The sequence below is a fragment of the Hakea prostrata genome, chromosome 10 (assembly GCF_041222555.1).
Source record: "Hakea prostrata isolate BN-2017 chromosome 10, UWA_Hpros_2, whole genome shotgun sequence".
NCBI lineage: Eukaryota > Viridiplantae > Streptophyta > Magnoliopsida > Proteales > Proteaceae > Hakea > Hakea prostrata.
The window spans coordinates 41,296,204-41,317,879 of NC_142609.1; the positions used below are offsets into that span (position 1 = coordinate 41,296,204).

Below are 21,676 nucleotides of genomic sequence, written 5' to 3' on the forward strand. Positions count from 1 at the left end.
CTGAAATTATATTCCTTTAATTTACATGATGAGCTAGAGATATTCCTGAAAGCAGACCCTCAGTTTCAATATTTTCTAGTCTTTGATGAACTGATACAAGTGTATCTTCAGTCTTCAAAGTGATAATCCCAGGGTGAGGTAAGGAGAACATGGTATCAAGAATCAAAATCAGATTGTCCCATCTAGCTCATCCAGTATCTTGCAGAATAACCCTAGATATATGAAGTCTTTGTGCATTCTAACCCTAGATATCAAGTCTTATGCTGATTTCAGTGCTGATCCAGACTGAATACCGATTCGGAGCGGGACCGATCCATATCTGGATTGCATGTTTTGATTCCTCGGTGGGGGAAGGAAGGAAGAGGCAAGGTGGAAGGCTTATGCATGTGATCCTGCTCCAGCAGGCCATTATGTTTCACACGGAAAACATGTGTGGAGTTGTTGAAGGACTTTGTCAATTATTGTAAAAGAAAAGATGTTCATCATTGTATTTATCACAGATTGTAACCAACTTCATATTAATATATCAGTTTCAAATAGGATCTTTTAGGCTTGTAGCTAATTGCAAGTTATTAAACCTTGCTTTTGAGCATTAACATTGATCTAGCAAGAGATGAGGATACCCAGAATACTTTTACCTAGCTGTTTAGTTATGTCGAACTCTTCTTATTTAAATGCTAACCAAACAGATTGTATTAAGGCTAGCAAACCTAACAACTCAATCAGAAGAATTCAAGAAATGTGAGGTAGGGCAGTCCACCATTTTAATACAAACAAGTCGCATGTGATCCTTGGGAAGCACAGCCAAAACATAAGGGCATTGGATAATAACTACCTTTTCTCATCATGCGATTGCCATCATCTGTGAGATTTTTTTCCTTATTCTTTCCAGAAAAAAAAAAAAATTTATGAGCCTTTCTTCTTTAGGGTTACCAAACCCTAAGGGTCCAATGTGACATGTTTCTACTAGGTTTTGACCAATCAGCCTCACGAATTCTGGATACCACAATAGAGCTGAGTTGGGTCAGGTCAGGCCCACCTGAGAAATCCTGTTTTGATCTGCCTTCAGGGTTAAGCTAGAACAACTTGGTGAGGCCGGGCACAAACATCAGAACTGTCGGACATGGTGCAGCTCACATCATCAGTGAGGCTCATCTAGGCTTGAGCAAGCCCTTTCAGTGTTGACACTCAAAACCATCAAGTATGAAAACAGAAAGAGGATTTAAGCCGATGCATTGGGCTGGAAGGTGTTGCTGATGAATACCTTTACCACACAAAACATGGGTTTTGAGCTGTTTGAGCCCTAGCTACACTCAAGTCACAATAGATCTTCAAAAGATTTAAGCACCACTTGAACTGCAATGTGACATTTATAACCATGTACTGAAATGGCTTCATTTTAAAGTAGAATAGCTTTGGAACATGAAAAAAACAATTAGTTATACAATTACAATGAAATGGACAACATAATCTCTTAAACTAAGCACTAGTATAGCTAAATATAGCAGCTTCTAGCAGTGTTCACAAGACATTCACTCATTGATTTGCAATTTCACCACTTATACCGTCTAATCAAAGCATAACTTGGGAGAAATGTTGATAGAATGACTAATTAACCGTCCTTGGAGGAGAAAAATATTATCAGCAACAAATTAAAGTTTGATGGTCTAGAAAAACCATGCCTCCCTATTCCCAGTAGCAGGCAACCAGCCAAAGAAGAATGCAATACGCTCGCAACAAACCAGAAATTTTAGAAATTGATGCCCAATCCAATGCCCTTTGAAGATGGAGCTTGTCATCCAGTAACAGAGTCTTGCTTTACCTGCCCTCACCTGCGCTGTCTAGTTTTGAGATCAATTCTTTTCATGTCAAATACCATCTTTCTGTTTCTAATGACATGAAGCATTTCTCAAGCATGGTCCAAACGCCGAAGTATATCTTGTTGATGTCCAATCACAGCTTTGATCATTTTGTGCATCACCTACAAAAGCCTTCTGCAAAGGATTCATTGACCTCATATTCTTGAAAATGAACAAGTAAAACCCAACCAAGTTCAGACAGTTTTCACTTAAATCTTACATGCTACTCTACAAGGACCGTATCAGACGAGCTGCAAAGGATCCATCGAGAGAATGTTTAACAGGGTTTGAGAAATAGAAGCCATTATCAGTTACAAACTTTGATGGAACATATCCATCAACAGGATCTATGTGGAATTCCTGCAAAAGAATAAAGAATAGAAAACATTAAATGGTACCATTAACTTCTTTTTCTGGTAAAAAGTGGTACAATAACTAGAACACCGAAATCCTTTGAGATCTCTTAGCCCAAAATTTTCTTTTGTAAGCCATTAGCCATGACCAGATAATACTGACTACTCAGACAGCTGCATCCAGTAGGAGATTCAGCAACATTATGTATTAACCCCCCCCCCCCCACCCCACCCCAAAAAAAAAAAAAATTCAGCAACATTATGAACAGATTTCCCTTTTATCATCACATAATGCAACATTGTGGGCATGTCAGTCTTAAAAGTACAGAACGGATTTTCAAGGTAAATGAGATGGCTCATCAGTTTCTAATATTTGTCCTTGCCGTCTTAATTACAAGCTGAAAATGATCAGTTCAAACATCCCCTTGGGATCATCTTCCCTCTTCTAGATACACAAAACAGAGAGACAGAAAATATAGACAGTTCAAAGATTCCCAATCAGAAGCTTTACCGGATGTTTAAGAAGAAATGCATTAACTCGCTCCTCGTTCTCGTCAGGATCTATGGAACAAGTACTATAAACCAATACTCCACCAGGCTTTACCAACCTATGAATGCAATGGCAGATAATCACAAAGTCAAGCACTTGTACGGTTACCCGAACAGGTTCAATAAAAAAAACAAAAACATCAAAGACAATCTTTTACATGCCTCCTCTGCCAGTTTACATGGTCAATTAAGATTTAAGACAAAAAAAAATAGTTACATCTATACGCAATATTAAAAATAAGTGAAGAAATATAAGATGCAGGTTGAGGTTCTCATAACATAAGAACTGAGTCATTGAGGCTAAGGGAGGGAAAAGTGTATTTTGGATTCTCACACTGAAGCAGCATTGAGTAGATCATCCTGTAAGTTCTTCAGTTGCTCCATATCCTCAAATTTTCTATTCCACCGCAAGTCCGCTCTCTTGAACATTGGCAATGATGAAAGAAATATTTAGAAAGACGTCTAACCTCACTTTAAAGCTGCAAGCATCTGTGTATATACTGTAATGTTTGTGAAGCCACAACCAGTTGGTCCCATGAAAGAAATACCTTAGAAAGAACCCCCAGGCCCGAACAAGGAGCATCCAGCAATACTTTGTCAGCTTTTAATGGTTTCTCTTCCTATAAAGAAAAAGAACTGCATATAAGAGACATTAAATGGCCCATATTATTCTTTCCTTCTCGTTTGGCACAGAGTGGCAAACTTACAGCAAAGATACGAAGATCAGAATGGATAGTGGTGACGACACTATCAACTTCATGCAACTTGGCAGTCTCTTTTAGAATTCTTAACCGACCTTTGTTTATATCAATTGCAAATACCATTCCTGCAATTTGATAATTATTCTCTGAAATTATTCCAAACTGCTATATTGCATTAGTCAAGGACACAATCAATGATATCAAGAAGACTGCAAGAGATCAAGATCCAAAACCAATGGTAAAACAAATTATACCTCAGATGTGGATTAGTCATTCAAGCAGGAATAGAAGGGAAATTTTGAAGGAAATAGACGAGTGTAGACATCTTCATTGCAATAAAAATTGGATACATATGTAACAAATGCACCAACATCTCAATCTGACATATTGCATCAGCAAAAACTACAATTCCAAAATTCAACCAGAATAAGCAACTAAATCTACAGATATTTCTATAATGAGCGTATAGTCTTCTAAAATACGGGTGGAACCCACACTGCTGCAAGCCATCATCATATGATTGAGAAGGAAACAAATAGGAATATGATATTAAGGATCCAGTGTCCATGAAAGCATAAATTATCCATTAAAGCACAGTAAAAAAGCTCAAATTACTTCCATCAAAACATATACTTCCCATTAGAGCAAAAACAAACAAGTTCTTCTAACATTAAGGATCCAGTGTCCATGAAAGTAAATCACACAAATGACAAAGAAGTGCATTCATTAGTATCGAAAAAATCAAAGCCTCTTTTTCAGCGTACGAATTTTGCAGATGGGTTATTACTTTCCAGTAGTCCAGCCAAACACATATATTCATATTCACCACCAGTGACTCCAACAACATTGATTTATCAAATAGTTTAATTTGGAAGAGGCACTTATGCACAGCCGCACAGGTATTATGGAACAATATAATTTTCCCCCTCATTTTGCTTATTAAGTAATAGCAAACTTAAAGAATGATATAATACTTATACGTGTCATACTTGCGGAAAGCAAAACGAAGCATTAAGAAAGAAACAGAGGTATCACCGTTCATGATTACCTTGGCCATCTAAAGTTGATGCCATGAAAAGAGTCTTGCCTCCTGGTGCTGCACAACAGTCAACAATGGTGTCTCCAGGTTGTGGATCAACAACAGATACAACAAGACCTAGAGCCACATAATCATAGACTATTTTAAACCATTTACCATAGAAGGAGCCAAAAGTCATATCAAATGATTACAACAAAGTATTAAGACACTAATCCAACTTTACATTGTACATATTCAATATAATCAAAACACAGAATATAATTGAATCCAGTCAGCAAGACACGCATCACAATAAATTGTGCCACCAAAATAACCGAAAAATACTGAGGTTCATTATCTGTGTGCACAGAAAGCATAAAACTGCAGCCAAATTCATATCTTTGGCATATATCCACTAAAATAACCTGAGTAAAATGAATTCTTAAAATTAAGCAGCAAATTTTTACAGATGCCTCATTTTGCAAGTAAAGATTCTGAAGAGATATTTGTTGGATATCCAATGCATCCTATCACATGTCTTACATATTACCATAAATATGGCTAGGCAGTCAATAAATACCACAGACTTACATTGATCATGTCCTCCATGAACTCATATTGACTCATGCAACCTCAATTACCCAATCATATAGCAGAACTCCCGTAAATACAACATCAGTATCCCAAATAGAACCAAATATTGAAAGGGCTACCTATTTGATAAGTCCTGTTAGAGCTGACAGCTATGTCTTTACACTAAAGACCATGCCCTGACCAATGTTGGAAAGAAGGACTGACCTGCACTCTCATCCTGAACTGAACACAGACCTTCTTTCAGTAATCCAGCTTGTATGACACCCTGAGGAATTAGAGAACATTACAGGCCCATAGAAACCTTGAAGATGGTTTAAAATCAACCAGCCAAATCACATAGCCTTTACAATATACTTTGAATTAATTTCACAATGACTAAATTCAACTAAGTAGAAAGATAAGATAATAAGAAGATTATGGTTGATTCCCAACTTACGGAAATCATCTCCTTTTGAATAACCAAAGCATTTGAATGCATAAGTATGCTCTTGAAAAGGAATTAACTAAGTTCAGCCTGATTTCTGATGGTCATTAAAGTGCATAAGAGATGGGGGGGGTGGGGGGAAGCCATTATTTATATATCATTTTTTTAGAAAATTAGTTCATTTCATACAGAGATCACAAACATATTATAAGTTGTAAACTTTCCTAACTGCTGAAATGTCTAATATAGGATCCTCAGGGCTGCAATAATTCCCCACTGAATATTTCCAAACACCCATCCTTCTACAACAATAACAGCTTTGACTACTGCTTACAAATATAACAGGGGTCAAAAGAAAAAAAATTTAATGATGTTTACAACCACACAACTGACATGTCAAGGAATGAAACTAAATTGGAACCTTGAGACTTAAGTGCACAACTTACCTGCATGCCTGTTTTTAGACGGACAAAATCATCCAGATGCAAAGAAGTCTCATATGGAACCTGAAATTTCAAATTATAAAAGCAAACTCAATAGACAAAGAACAACTATAACAGAGCATACCAAATATTGGGACTCTCAACATTTAAATTTAATTTGAAGCGTCACCCATAACTTCAGATTTCAAGGATATATAAATGCAGGGGACTTGGGTCAAGGATTTAGGGCTGAGATTTGGGTAACGGGTCAGCAATAACCAATCCCAAGTCAAATCAACACAAAAATAAGCGAGAGCACTCCAAAGAACATCATATCCACTTCAGCTGAGTTTGAGGAGGGATTAGCAAACTAACTGTGATCAGTCTGGCCCAATATGGCTCATCCCAAGTCAACTTAGCCATATGACAGATTCAAAACCAGTCACTAAATGAATGATCTAGGCAATTGATAACAGGCAGCATGTCATTCTAACTTTAGCCAATTTCGTGCATGCACGTGATTTTGTAGGCTCATATGGAAAGCAAACACACAGCACCTTCAACATATCAAGCTGCGTCACAAGTTCGGCTCTTCTATAACCTTTCCTCCTGTTTGCCCTGACATAGAATCAATAAGGTGGCAGCACATCAGCCATTTCATCAAGCATGGTTTAATAGCATTGACTAAAGGAAACATCATGATTTTAAAACCTGAGGCTGAAACTCGGTTCGCTGTTATTCCACACCATCAGCCTCACTGCTTCTTCTTCTCCAAGAAACTTTGTCCATCGTCTGACCATCCACTATATAGATAGAATCATAACATAAGAATTTGTATCACAGATTTAAGGAATTTACCTTGTTGTCATGGTTTCTAACAAGCTAGAATGATTGTTTTTCAGTTAATGAGTATTAACCTCATTATAATACAAGACATCATTCAAGACTCAGGTTGCTTTTTCAAGTAAAATGGATAAAAAGGAGCCTAGTTGCATCAACCATGTAATAGTTCATCTGGAGCGTCCAGTCAACTAGCATTGTTCACGTATAAGAAGAAAGAAATGCCAATCCAATCATTCTCACCTAACCAACCATCCAGAAGAAATGTTCCCCACTTTTTTCCTAGTTTAGTTCTGCAGGAGCTAATCATAAAACCTTGGTCACATGGGAGCACCCAAAAGCTGTTGGCTCTCACATACATGGACCAAACACTCAACCAGATCAGAAGAAAACTTAATGGAAACGAATTTCAACTCCAATTAACCCCCAATTTGATATTTGTGCAAGCAGCTTTGATCTCACCATTATACTTTCTTATAAAGGATTTGTACATTGTTAGTGTTAGGAAGGGCAATTTGGGAAAGGAAAAACCAATCGAACTTGGGAGATCCTCTCCTATTTTGGCTCTACTTTGTTTCCTATATAGATTCAACTTGTAAAAGAGCCTATATATAGTGAAGTTTTTTGGAGGAGTGCTCACAAGTTCTATTAGAGCCTCCAGCAAAATCACCAGTTTATCTTCTTCTCTCCTTCATTCTTTACCTCATTCTCTTCTCAAATTTTCATGGTATCAGAGCTGTAGGTCTTCCCTTTCCTTCGATCCTAAAATTACATGTAGAAAGAAATCTAAAGAGAGGAAAGAGATCGTACCTGGTTTGAGAGTTAGATTCAAAAATTAAGAGGGGCAGCAGCTTACACTGCACTCTTGTTTATCTTTCAATTGAAATTTTGAAGCAGCATCTCACACTGCAACTATATGCGAGTTCTTGGTTGAAGAATACAGAGTTCGATCGTTGGCGAAGAGGCGCTCTTGGCAATCTCTCAATAGAGGTTAGTGCCTTCTTCTTTTTTCTCTAGGGGGCAGAAGTATTTTGCATTGCTGTTGTTGCCAAAGTTGTGCCAGAAGTTCCCCTTTTTTTTGGTGGAGAGTTCTCTGCAACTTGGCAGAGAAGTTCCCTTCAATTTGGAGAAGAAAGGATAGGGTTGAGTGTTTCAGTTTATTTGGCTTAGCTTGACGGTTTAAACCTGCAGGTTCAGTCTGGTGCTGGTTCAGTCTATTTTGGGGCTGGTCTTTTTTGGTTCGATTGGTTCAATCTGGTTCCTTTTCTGGGATTAATCTGATTCTGATTTCTGGGACTAATCTAGTTCTCATTTCTAAGATTAATCTAATTTGTCTTGGTCTTAATTGTGTTTGGATATGGGAGAAACTTCAAGTAAAAATACCATGACTGAAATTATGTGTTCATCCTCTCATCGGTTGACTGAGAAGAAATTGGAGGGTGTCTCAAACTTCCATGGCTATAGTTAGAGTTGTTCTTACAGGACGGGGACAGATAGATCATTTGACTAAGACTGTACCTAAAGATTATGATACTTGGGCAATTATTGATGCTTATATACTTGGGCAAATGTTTACTTCCTTGGCTGATAATATTGTTGATTTGGTTACTCACTTGCAAAGTGAGAAGGAATTAAGGGAGTATTTGAATGTGTTGCATTTTGGTTAGAATAATTGAGGAGGTTAGAGCACAAATCCTTGGTAGTGATCATGTACCCACTTTAGCTGACACCTTTTCGAGAGTTCTTCGAGTTGCAAGGGGAGTACCACTAACTCTACAGAAAATTCAGCTTTGGCAACAGTTTCTGGCGGCGGCACTTCTGGAGGACAGACCCCTGGTGAACAGAGTACAAGACGAACTCAAGGAAATAATCTTGGGAAAAATTCGGGTTCACACAACTCTATTGACAGTACAGGACAAGTTAAGACTTGTCATCATTGTGATCTTTCAAGACATATTCAACGATATTGTTGGAAGCTTTATGGGAAGCCCCCACACATTGCTAATGTAGCCACCACCTCTAAACCAACCTTTACAACCACTAAAGTTCAACCTGAGGGTAAGACTGTAAAGATGACTGAGGAAGATTATATTCATTTCACTTAATTCCAGGCCACTCAACCACAATCCACTACCACCACCCTTGTTCAGATAGGTAACGCTACCACTTGCCTTTTGACCACATCTTCCCTTGGATCATTAACTAAGGAGCTTCTGATTTTATGACTAGGACTATTGGTATATTTTCCTCTTTTGATCCATTATCCTCTTAAGTTACACTTGTTGATGGTTCCCATACCAATGTTAAAGAAATGGGTATTGTTCAACTCACTCCAACCATTACCCTACCCACAGTTTTTTACATTCCTAATTTACCTTTTAACTTTTTATTTATTCATAAATTGACTTCCACTAATAATTGTTCTATGACATTCTTTCCTAGCTATTGTTTATTTCATAATCTTACGACAAAGAAGACATTTGGTATGGCCGTATGTCAAAGGGGTTGTATCTGTCTGAGGAGATATCCTCCACTGCTTGTTCTAGTATTTCCATCCCCCATCAAATACACTACCGGCTTAGGCACCCTCTTTGGAAAACTTAAACTTAGTAGATAAACATTTTCATTCTCTTTCTAGGCAAGACTGTGAGTCTTGTCAGTTTAGAAAACTTCATCGTGTGAGTTTTCCCCCTCATATAAATAGAAAATCAGACCAACCTTTCTCTTTGCTTCATTCTGATGTGTGGAGACCTTGTCCTATTACTTCTATTTCAAGTTACAAATACTTTGTTACATTTGTGGATGACTTTTCAGGAGTCATTGGGCTTTATTTAATGAAAAATCAAAATTGTTCAGAACTGAAAAATTGTTCAGAACCCCATTTGACATATTTTACAATTTTGTCATTGACATTTGTGCTCAATTTGGTGTTCCTATTCATACTTTTTGTAGTGATAATGCTAAAGAATATTTTTTTGATCCCTTTTGTAAATTCATGGCTTCTAATGGAATTCTTCATCAATCCTCCTATATTGATACTCCTTAACAAAATAGGGTTGCAGAAAGAAAAAATAATAATAATAAGCACTTACTAGAGGTCACCCGTTCTCTCTTATTTGAGATAAAGGTTCCTCAAAACCTTTTAGGTTGATGCTATTTAGACTGCCTGTTATCTTATTAACAAGATGCCTTCATCTATATTACAAGGTGGCATTCCTCATCCTCTGTTATTTCCTTCATTCCCCTTATTTGTTTTGCCTCCCCGCGTATTTCGTTATGAATGTTTCATTCGTAGTCATCGCCCTGGAATTTCTAAACTTGATCCCCGTGCTCTTAAGTGTATGTTTGTTAGGTACTCTTAGACCCAAAAGGGATATCGTTGTTATTCTTTCGAATTACGGAAATATTTTGTTACTAAAGTATAATTTTTGGAGTCAACTCCTTTATCCACTGAATCTATTAACTTAATTGACCTAAATGATGATCTTTGTATTATTTAAGAAGTGTTTTTCCACAAGGCACAGTTCCTTCACCTTCACCTCCACCGGCCATCACCAAAATGTATATACGTCGTCCAAAACCACTAGCTCCCCCCCCTGCAGCGGTTTCTACGTCTATACCGACTTTGTCTGCTGATCTTGAGGACGTTCTTACTACATCTGAACTTGATATTCCCATTGCTCTTCAGAAAGGTACTCGTCGTTGTGCTCAGTATCCCATCTTTAACTTTCTTTATTATTCTATTTTATCCCCTGGTTTTTCTCCTGCTCCATGTACTATTCATAAGAATGTTCTTGAAGCCTTGTTTGATCCTGAGTGGGCCAGCGCAATTAAAGAAGAATTATAGGCCTTAGAAAACAATCAAACTTGGGACCTTGTGCCTTTACCCTCAAGAAAGACTGTTATTGGTTGTCAGTGGATTTTTAGTGTGAAAGTTAATCCTTATGGTCCTTTAACTCACCTAAAAGCTCATCCCGTTGCAAAGGGATCTGCTCAACTTTATGGAGTGGATTATGCAGATATTTTTTTGCCTGTTGCCAAGCTTACATCCATACGCATTTTGATCTCCATTGCCGCTACCTGCCCTTGTTTCAGTTGGACGTGAAGAATGCATTCCTCTATGGAGATTTGCATGGGGAAGTGTATATAAAGCAACCAACCTGGGTTTGTTGCTTGGTTGCTTAGGGGGAGAAGGGTGTGATTGTTGCCTCCGCAAATCATTATAAGCTCTCGAGCAGTCACCTTGAGAATGGTTTGGATGATTCACATCTGTTGCAATAGAATTGTGAGGGTGATCACTCTATATTCTTTAAAAACCCTAATGCAAGCAAAATCTTTGGTGTGGTTGATGATATTGTCATTACAGGAGATGAAACTTCAGGAATTGATAGGTAAAAGGCCTATTTACAAAAGAAATTTTAGACCAAAGACTTGGGCAAGTTAAAGTACTTTCTAAGAGTTGAAGTTGCCCAATCAACAAAGGCATCTTATTGTCTCAACGGAAGTATGTACTGGATTTACTCTTTGAAATAGGATTGTTGGGATCAAAACCCCTAGACACTCCCATGGAAACCAATTTGAAGTTAATGCTAGAAGATGAAACCATTCTTGACGATATAGAGAAGTAAGACTTGTAGGGAAACTAAATTATTTGACCATGACTCAACTTGACATTGCCTTTCCTATCAGTGTTGTGAGTCAATTTTTGTCTGCCCCACGAATAACACATTGGGATGTAGTTATTTGAATTCTAGGGTGTCTCAAGAAAGCACTAGCACGTGGACTTTTTACACTAATCATGGTTATAGGAATGTTAAAGGATTTTGTGATGCTAACTGGCAAGGTTTAAAGTATCTCACGATACCATGCGATACTAGCCAATACGTATCCATATTTGACTCAACCGATACGATACATCTCGATGCGTCTCTCCATTGAATTACACTAAAACACATTAGTCAGGGCGACACAATACTCGATATAGGACGATACGTCTCTTAAAATCACTTGACTGATACGATACTCGATACCGATACTTTAAACCTTGCTAACTAGGCTAGATCACCTATATATAGAAGATTGACTACAAGCTATTATACATTTGTTGGAGGAAATCTTGAGTCATATCATAAAAGAATAAGAAACAAATCGGATTCTATCTAAACCGCCCTCCCCCTCTCCACTTCTTCCTAGATCTGGAAAAAGCTTCTCACCTTCAGCCTCATGCCCTCTCTACTATCTTGGTCCAAATCTCCTTCGGGTCCTCCACTTCATTCTGGCTTGACCCTAGCATCCGATGGGTATTTTGTTCCATCTCTTTGATCCCCGGGCTGTATATAACTCATGAATCCCAAAAGATATTCCCCTCCCCTTGTTCATCACTAATGGCTCTTGGTCTCCGCTACTCCACCTGAGTCTCACACAAATTTGGAACTCCCTCCCCCCTGTCTTCCTTTTCTACCGATCACCATTTGGACCCCTTCCCATACCAAAAAATTCACAACTGCCTCTGCCTGGAACTCCTCAACACCCCTTCCCCCCATGTCCCTTGGTCCCCTCTTGTTTGGTTTAAAGGCCACATCCCCCACCACTCTCTCACCCTTTGGAGAGGCCTTAACTTGGCCCTCCCAACCCAAGCTTTCCTCATCAGTCGCCACATCCCTACCAGCCCCATCTGTAGCCTCTATTAGAATGGTGTTGAGGACATTGATCATCGCTTCTTCACCTACCCATTTTCCCGCTCTATCTGGAACTTAGCCCTTGCTTCTATTTGGCCTAGATCGAGACGCTCTTTTGGTTTTGCTCGAGATTGGAATTGGATCCTAAGTAAGTTCTCTGGTTCCACGATTTGCGACCAAGTAGATAAGCTCGTCTTTGTTGCTACAATTCAACATTTATGGTGGGAGCGCAACATAAGAAGATGGACTTCCAAATTTCGATCTCGAGTCTTGATTTAGAATGCCATCTATTTTGATGTTTCTTCTAGGCTCAGTTTCTTTCCCTCATCCCCAGTTATGGACTCTCCAAAGAATAAATTGATTGTTAGTTCCTAGAGTCTTAGCTCCTCCCTACAGTCGCCTTGCTTGCTGCCCCCCCTCCCTCCCTCTCCCCTTGTATTCTTTGGTTCGGTTCTTTTATATATTATTTATTCATCCAAAAAACATGAAACAAATTGTGTTAGCAAGGTCAAGCGAAGAATCTGAGTATCGTGCTATGGCACATGCCACATGTGAGATGGTATGGATAAAATAATTACTCTATGAGAGTTAGGATTTGTTGATGACACGCCAATGAAGTTATAATGTGATAATCAAGCTGCTATTCATATAGCATCCAATCCAGTCTTTCATGAATGTACCAAGCATATTGAAGTTGATTATCACTTTGTTCGGGAGAAGTTACAACAAGGCATAATATTGCCCAGGCATATGAGGATTGGAGAACAACTTGCAGATTTGTTTACCAAAGCTTTAAGGAGTGCAAGGATTAGCTATATTTGTTACAAGCTGAGCATGAGTAATATATATGCTCCAGCTTGAGGGGGAGTGTTAGGAAGGGCAATTTGGGAAATGAAAGTTCCATCGAGAGTTGATAGGAAAAGGAGGCGGCAGTTAGATGTTCAAGATCAATCGAACTTGGGAGATCCTCTCCTATTTTAGTTCTACTTTGTTTCCCATATAGATTCAACTTGTAAAACAACCTATATATAGTGAAGTTATTTTGAGGAGTGCTCACAAGTTCTATTAGAGCCTCCACAAAAAAATCACCAGTTTATCTTCTTCTCTCATTCATTCTTCACCTTATTCTCTTCTCAAACTTTCAGTTAGTTATACAATGAAAAAGATTGTCACAGTGCAAGAGGCTCCTGATACTGTAGAGTTTGGAAGTGGCAAACGTATGCAGCCCCCACTTTACCAGAGAGGCTTTTTCCATGTTTCAACCTATAACCTAAAGGTTACAATAGTACAACTTGCCAAGGCTCATCCACAGTTCTTAGCTACAAAGTCTTGTCATTTGAAGGGAAAGGGAAATTTTTCCATTTGAAATTAAACTAGTAGTCAATTTTCCTGATACTGTAGAGTCTGGAAGTGGCAAACGTATGCAGCCCCCACTTTACCAGAGAGGTTTTTTCCATGTTTCAACCTGTAACCTAAAGGTTACAATAGTGCAACTTGCCAAGGCTCATCCACTGTTCTTAGCTACAAAGTCTTGTCATTTAAAGCGAAAGGGAAAATTTTCCTTCTGAAATTAAACTAGTAGTCAATTTGCTCCACTCTGGCCACGCTGCACAGACCTGGCTAAGGGACTCGCTGCAACAGTTGCATTTGCTTCCTTGAGACCTTGAAGCACAAAGCGTACTCAAGTCTAATAACTGGGTACCTGAGCCAACTTCTGTAGGCTTTTTTGGCAACTTTAAATTCTTCCCCATTTGTTTGGTGTCTTGTAGCTAAATGTGATGTAGTTCAAGGGAGAAACTTTGTTCATGCATTGCTGTTCACGTGACGTTGTTCATGCATTCTATCACGTGAACAGTGATCATGGAACTGTTCAGGCGCACAGTTGGGCCATAACATGTTACTGTTCAGGCACATAGTTGGGCAAGTATGTTGATCATGTTTTTAAGCCCACTGTTCCAGCCTTATTCTGCCCCCAAAATGGCCAACAACAAGCAGTATTAGAAGGTAATTTCAACAGCATGGAGGAGAATTTGTAGAATTTTATTATATTTGGTGGGACCCCTCATTGACCATTACATGGCAAATAATTCAGTAGCTGCCTTTCAAGAATATCAAATCTATAAGATATTTGTGGTCCCCAAAAAATACTCAATGGAACATCTTATTGATGTCATTGTCTGGTTTCTATCTTCAGCTTTAAAAAGTCGATTCTATTTCATTATAATAGAATCTTTGTAATGTTGGACTTCCGTTCTCAGCCTGTCAGTAGCCCATGCCAATTCTTGGTACCTAACTTTTGTAGTTCGATCTAATATTTTATTAGAAAAACAAGAAAGGGGGATTGTCTCCATCTCTCTGGATGTTGAAATTTTGGCTTTGCCATTGACTGCTATTTTATTCAGTTATGTGAGAGAGTTATTTGTTATGTGAAACATGGGTGACAGGCCCTTCCCTGTCTCTCCTTCCCATCTTTTCTTCTGTTCTTTTGTTCTTTGACTGTCAATACGGTTCCGTTAAGTCCAGCAAGCATACTTACAATCATGGGTTTTTTATATCCATGTCGTACAGCACCCCGTTTTTTTGTCTATTGGCATAGCCTGAACTAACCACCCATTTTGGAATATCAAACCATCAATTTGTGGAGCTTTCTATATCTTGTTACAATCCTTATTAGCTCCCTTCAATCCAATTTTTGGACTGCATAAAACTGTTGTATTGAGAGTTGCATTTTTCTTTGTTAAATTCTATTTCTGATCACCTAACCTTCTATGTCTTAAATCTTAATCTGTTTGTTCTCTTATTCCACCACAGGATGAGTTTGAAAATTTGAGCACACATTCAGCCCAATAGAACCAACCTTCAACAGTGAAACCAGCCCCATCAACTGTTATAATTTGAAGTTATCAATCTTTTACCATTCATCTACAGATTCTTGCAACGGTTAGTGAGTGATTATGACTTTTGAGGTATTCTAGTTTGTTAATCCGTCCAACAGTTTATTGGTTTGCAATGACAGCCCTCTTCATTTTGAAGGAACTTCACCTGCTCTACTAAAAAAAATTTAATTGTCGAAAGGGAGATAAGGCAGGAAGAAGAAAAAAGCCACACTTCGACATTTCAGCATCATTACAATGATTTTAACATTTCAACAGTCTACATGATTTCAACCAAATACCCCAACTACATTAAATCCAGGTCAGATTGATATTTGCCATCTCAGACCAACAACAGACTGGAAAAGCCAAAGAATGAGAATGGAGCCATTCGGTTTTCGTCCAGCTACAGGTTGACTAGTTCTGAGATGGTTTAAATTAGGGGTGCAAGTTTGGCCCTGGCGGCCCGACCCGCCCTAAGCCCGAATAGGGCTTGGGCTAAAGATTTTGGCCCTAAGGGCGGGTTAGGGCCAAAATATTCTGGCCCTGAACTAGGGCCAAGGGCGGGCTGGGATTACTCTGTAGCCCGCCCAACCCATCCCGGCCCGTCCCTGATTTTGGCCCTAATCTTGGCCCTGATTTTGGCCCTGATTTTGACCCTGATCTCGACCCTAATCTTGGCCTTGATTTTGACCCTGATCTCGACCCTGATATTGGCCTTGATTTTGGCCCTGATTTTGACCCTGATTTTGGCCCTGATTTTGACCCTGATTTTGGCCCTTATTTTGTCCCTGATTTTGACCGTGATCTTGGCCCTAATTTTGGCCCTGATTCTGACCCTAATCTTGGCCCTGATCTTGGCCTTGATATTGGCCCTAATCTTAGCCTTGATCTAGGCCCATGATTTTGGCCCTGATTTGAGTCTGGACCCTCCACCCATATGGAGAGGAATTAATTATAATCCACATGGGTGAATATTTGACACGTGTCAAATTTTAAAAACATGATCATGTTTTGTAAAAAATTAATAAAAATAAATTATATCTTCATTACCAAAGTAAGAAGCATCCACCTTATTTTGGCCCATCCTGACCCTAATTTTGGCTCTAGTCTTAATGTTAATTTGACCCTAATCATGTATTAGATTTTTACCCTAATCTTCACATTAACATTGATATAACTATAAGTTTCGACTTTGACCTTCAGTCATTTTGATCATATTAGACTATGGTTCACTTTTTATATTATTTTTAAGACAATTTTTTTTTTCGAACTAACTCATTTTTAGTTAAAAATCATAGATTTTTTTTTTGGACTAAGGCGAGATAATATATTATAAATAATAAAAGCTAATACATAGAGAATTAATATCTAACAAATCTACACCCCAACTTCTCATCATGAATATTGACATCTTTCTTTTGCCTCCAATGTGATATTTCAAGAGGGGGGAAAAATAATTTATCAAGGACATATAGTAATGTTTGTAACTAAAATATAATTTTCATTAACTACGAAAAAAATATCAATACTAAATTATCGTTGATTTACTTGTTAACAAAGTTTTGATTTTTTTTTTTTTTTTTTTTTTAATAAGGATATCAATGGGAAGGGTTTTCAATTTCCATCACCAAAGTAATGGGAGATGTTTTCAATTTCCATCATCAAAGCAATGAGAGACTTCCAGAGATCAATATAGAACTATGGAGTATTAATTTATTTATGTTTAAAACAACACTATCAATTTATTGACTATTTTCATTTTGTATGAGCTTGAATCATCTTATATTTCTATGAAAAATTTATTTTTAGTTTATTTATGATACTTTTATTATTATTATTATTATTATTATTATTATTATTATTATTATTATTTTATGAATTTACATTTGATATTTTAGGTCCAAGGATAGGACCAATTAAGGCTAGGGCCAGCTAGGGACAAGGCTAATTAGGGTCGGAGCCAATTAGGGCCAGGGTCAATTAGGGGCCAATCAGGGCCAGGGTCAATTAGGGGCCAATCAAGGCTAATCAGAGTCAAGGCCAAGGCCAATTAGGGCCAATTAGGGCCAATCAGGGCCAACCCATCCCGACCCGGCCCAATTAGGGCCAATTGAGGCGGGAATGGGCTTGGCTTGGCCCTGTAGGGCTTAGGGCCAGGGACAATAATCCTTGGCCCTGAACTAGGGTCAGGGCGGGAATGGGCTCAGATTAAAACATATAGGGCTGGGCTTGGGATTGCAAAAGCCCGGCCCAGTTGCAGCCCTAGTTTAAATCTGGATAGGTTCTGGTAGGGGTGTCACTCACTCACTCACTCCTCCAGATTACTCTGGTTTCAATCAGATTGAACAAATTCTGCACAGTACTGAAGGTAATTTCATTTTCAGTTCGGTTCGGTCCTGTACGATCCCATTTTGTTTCAGTTTTCCTTAATGTGTACATATGGGTCCAGTATTGGTTTCAGGCCAGTTTGGTTTGGTTTTCCATTTATTTTCTCATTTATTAATTTAAATATATATTTATATATATGGAAGAAAAAATATTTTCTTGTTTTCCAGTTCTTTATAGCTGTTTGGTTTGTTGGTGTACACTTCTACCAGTTTCTAAAACCAAACCAAAGTTAAAACAGTAAGCATTCTGTTTGTTTCAGGCTGAACAAATTATTTCTCACTGATCTAGTTAGGAACTATACACCCCTAGGCTTTTGTTTCCATTTTTTAGGCACACATACTTGCACCAATACCACATGTACCATTTTCCTATGCACATGCAGTGTGCAATCATTAGGGGTACAGGTTTACTATGAGGTAACCATATGGTCTCTGACACAGACTCCTGTCCACAAAAGCCCTTCGAAAATAACATGAGAACTTCTACAAGAACCACCCTAAGAGGTACAGAAAATCAGTTATTTTGCCTCAGCAAGTGAGAATTTCATGCCCGAGTTTCTTTTGAAATCCTCCTTCTATAGACCAAAATAGTTAAGCACCTTCAGTCAGCAATTGTAATCACAGACTTACAACTGGATGGGAATAAAGAGTGGCAAGTGCACGTGCTCGTGAACGATCATCACCTTCCACTTTAGGCAGAGGAAGAAAATTCTTGTCCTGAATAGAAAAGATATTGAAAAGGCTAAGCAATTGAAACTCAGTTACAAGTAACCACTTAGTTCAGCAAAGCATTTCTTGAAACACAAACCTTGAGCAAGGCCAACTTCCGCAAAATTCCATTCACCATATTACCTGCACCAGGCCTCAGAGCAATCTTCGCAATCCTAACACACTGAAAAAAGTGATAAGTGCCAAACAGAAATCATTAATATATGGAAATTGAAGTCACAGCAAAGATTTCAAATATAACTTAAGACCAGAATAACTGATCATGTACAAAGTACAACAAATATTGGATTCAAGATGTCTGACTTCACCAAAGGTCAGCTTGTGATATACACTTGTCATGCATCTAGAATCCAACCTATGGTTAAATTATTCCCTACTCAAGGGATCTCTGGGGCAGTTATGGGAAATCTGGATATTGTACGAACTTATCTACTCTCATTTACCCACGGTATCTGGTCTTTTTGTTTCCTCAATAGAAAATGACAAAGAATTATTATGATAAACATACTGGGCTGATCAGCGGTGAAGCAGCAAACTCCAGCAAGATAATATGTAAAAATCATCCATAAAGCCTCAACAAGGAAGTCAAATGTACAAAGCACATAAACTTAATAGTTTGCACAGATACCCCTTCTCCTCCACTTCGGGGTCGCACATAAACTTCATAGTTTGCACAGATACCCCTACTCCTCCACTTTGGGGTCGTAGGAGAAGCAACTGTTTACTAATCACCACCTTGACGAAGACTTCATTGTTGAGATCAAGTCTTTATAAGAAGAACAATAGGAAAAATTAGCACAACTTCGTCTTGGCTCTTGGTCCAGGACTTTAATGCCTAGTTCCCTATTTTTTGTTTTGCCTCTTGCTTAGAGCCTTGTTGGCTTCGTTAGGGCACTGCTCTTTGATTCATTCCTTGTATTCCCCCCCCCCCCCCCCCTCTTTCTCTCCTTTGGTCAATGAATTCTCTATTCATCCCCCAGGAAGAAAAAAAAAACCTCTATAGTTTGTACATGCCAATATGCCATACAAAGTCATATTGGGACTTTGAAGCAAGACTCCCCCCCCCCCCATTATGGTCTATTAGAATAGTAAGCATGTAATCTCAGGGAAACAAACACCTTACCTCATCCACGGAAGCATACGAGGGTATACCCAACTTGTCAATCTCATAGCAACCAATTCGTAGGATCTAAACACATGAAGACAAATATTTAGGTATAAGAAATTGAATTATGACAATTAAAATTCCAACATCTGAATAATTTCTAAGATAACTTTAAACCAACAAGACTATTTTTAAATTCAGGTTCTTCCATTTACATTTGATAGGAAATAGATTACCCAGCCACATAATGATATGGGAAATTATTAACACTCAAAAAGAAGCAAACCAAATGTTCAATTTTTAAAGATTTACATACATTCAGTGATCTAAGTGACTTAGATGTGAATATTGTCACCTTATAAAACTTTAGTGAATACTGAATAGAGCAAGTTGACCTGCAGGAGAAGAGGTTCCATTCCTCCAAATACTTTCTCGTCATAGCATAGTGACATTATCAGATGATCCAGATACCGTTTCCAACGAATAGTACCTCCGACGACCTCTGTCACCTAAGATATAGAGGAGTAAGAATCAGACCTAGAAAAGAAGAATAGAAATTCTTTTCATGAATGCTAACCTTCAACCTCCATACTCAATGGAAGGAACTTACAAAAAGAAGCCATATATGGCCAAGAGAAATATTCAGATCACTAATCTTGATCAATTTTCCCTTTTCCAACTCACTACATATCTAGATAAGCTCTTCTGCTTTTGAAGTTCCAGAAGCCACCTTCTCAACTTTAAAACACATTGTGATTCTCATGCATTCTCAAGTTTATGCAGTAAATCTCAAATGCTAAATTTTGGCTAGCCAAACATTATTAATTCCACACAAATTCTAGAAGCTGGATCTTAGAAGCCCTGTGAGAAGCTTACCCAAACATGCATTTTACTGCCTTTGAAAAGGAATTCGAAATAACACTAACTTTTGGATGTCAAAATTAGTTGTTCTTTGAAGAGTATTACCAATCTAAGATCTCTATCATCCAAGTCCCGGGTGCGAAATCCAAGGGTCCTTTCAATGTATGCCATCTCATTTTCTGCAGAACCCTTTCCTTTCTCATTCAGAAGGTCAGCAAAAGCACCGCCAAACTCTATCCTCATCAATCTCACTGCAGACACTATTATACATGCAGGAAAGGCAAAAAATGAGGAGTGAAGGAATAACAGATTAGGACAAATCAAATCAAATCAAATGTCAAAATCCAATATCTGTTGAAAGAAAATATTAAAGAAGCCAGAGACAAGCTCAGACGTTTGAAACGGCAGGCTCATTAAACAACCCCAATAACCCACATGACTAAATGCTCGAACAAATTAATGGACCGAAGCATCAAATCTAAGCGCCTCCCCCCCCCCCCCCAAAAAAAATATATATATAAAGATGAAAAACAACTCCAAGAATAAAAATTGACTTTACCAGCTCTATGGGGTGAAACCTCGAGATTCAAATTCCGAGTCTTGTCAGCTGCAATCAGGACAACTATAAATTAAAACCTTAGAAACCCTTACAATAGGGGAAAGAGGATCACCAGCATCATCAGTAGAGAATTCATGTTAGTACTACTTATAAATCCTCCGCTCAACCCAATTTCGTCTTCTTCGTTGATCGTTTATCATTTTCACAATCACATTAACGTGAAGAAACAAACTACTAACAACAAGAAAACAAACTGAACCAAGAGAAAATCAGAAATGCTCCACTGGAGAGAGGATGATGGAATAGGCTTACCTGCTCGATGACGAGAAGTCTCTGAATCGGAGTTTCTGTTCCTTTTAGCAGAATTTAAAATTCTTAAAGAATCGTTACACCTTTGTCCATGATTAATTAGTTGATGTGAAAATAAACTGTTCGACAATGGGAACTTCGCAGGCTGCGACTGAGATTTCTCGCATGGTGAGAAATTTGAAATGGAGAAGCGGGAATAAACGCGGGAGAGAGTACTTCCATCCATTCTCGCTGGAGAAGTAATTCCCGCGCAGGGAAGACGCTTTGCAGAGTCCGCGAAACCGCTATTTGTAAGAGCTTATCTCTTTCACTCTCCAATGTTTTCTTTCTCTCCAGCCAAACAGAGCCTTATCACCTGGTGGGGCCGTGGGGTTGAAACGACACCGGACATGATTTTCAAAATATCCTCTTC

At 38.3% G+C, this 21,676-nt stretch overlaps 1 protein-coding gene across 2 annotated transcripts; it reads right to left on the reverse strand.

Annotated features, from left to right (window-relative positions):
• Positions 1 to 961: 961 nt before the first annotated feature.
• On the reverse strand, positions 962 to 21,540 carry LOC149003035 (NOL1/NOP2/sun family protein / antitermination NusB domain-containing protein). 2 transcript variants are annotated; one of them, XM_089136334.1, is made up of 18 exons: positions 21,268 to 21,540; positions 20,956 to 21,003; positions 20,502 to 20,656; positions 19,931 to 20,044; positions 19,554 to 19,619; positions 18,510 to 18,593; positions 18,332 to 18,418; positions 6,632 to 6,723; positions 6,478 to 6,538; positions 5,945 to 6,004; positions 5,279 to 5,339; positions 4,511 to 4,618; positions 3,469 to 3,587; positions 3,310 to 3,381; positions 3,096 to 3,181; positions 2,724 to 2,820; positions 2,080 to 2,219; positions 962 to 1,991 (listed from the first exon to the last, which is right to left on the reverse strand). In XM_089136334.1, the coding sequence occupies exons 1-17, from the start codon at positions 21,488 to 21,490 to the stop codon at positions 2,088 to 2,090; spliced, it is 1,665 nt and encodes a 554-aa protein (XP_088992460.1). In that variant the 5' UTR covers positions 21,491 to 21,540; the 3' UTR covers positions 962 to 1,991; positions 2,080 to 2,087. The 2 variants fall into 2 exon arrangements, with proteins under 2 accessions (XP_088992460.1, XP_088992459.1); XM_089136333.1 differs by having other exon boundaries at positions 963 to 1,994.
• Between the last annotated feature and the right edge of the window lie 136 nt (positions 21,541 to 21,676).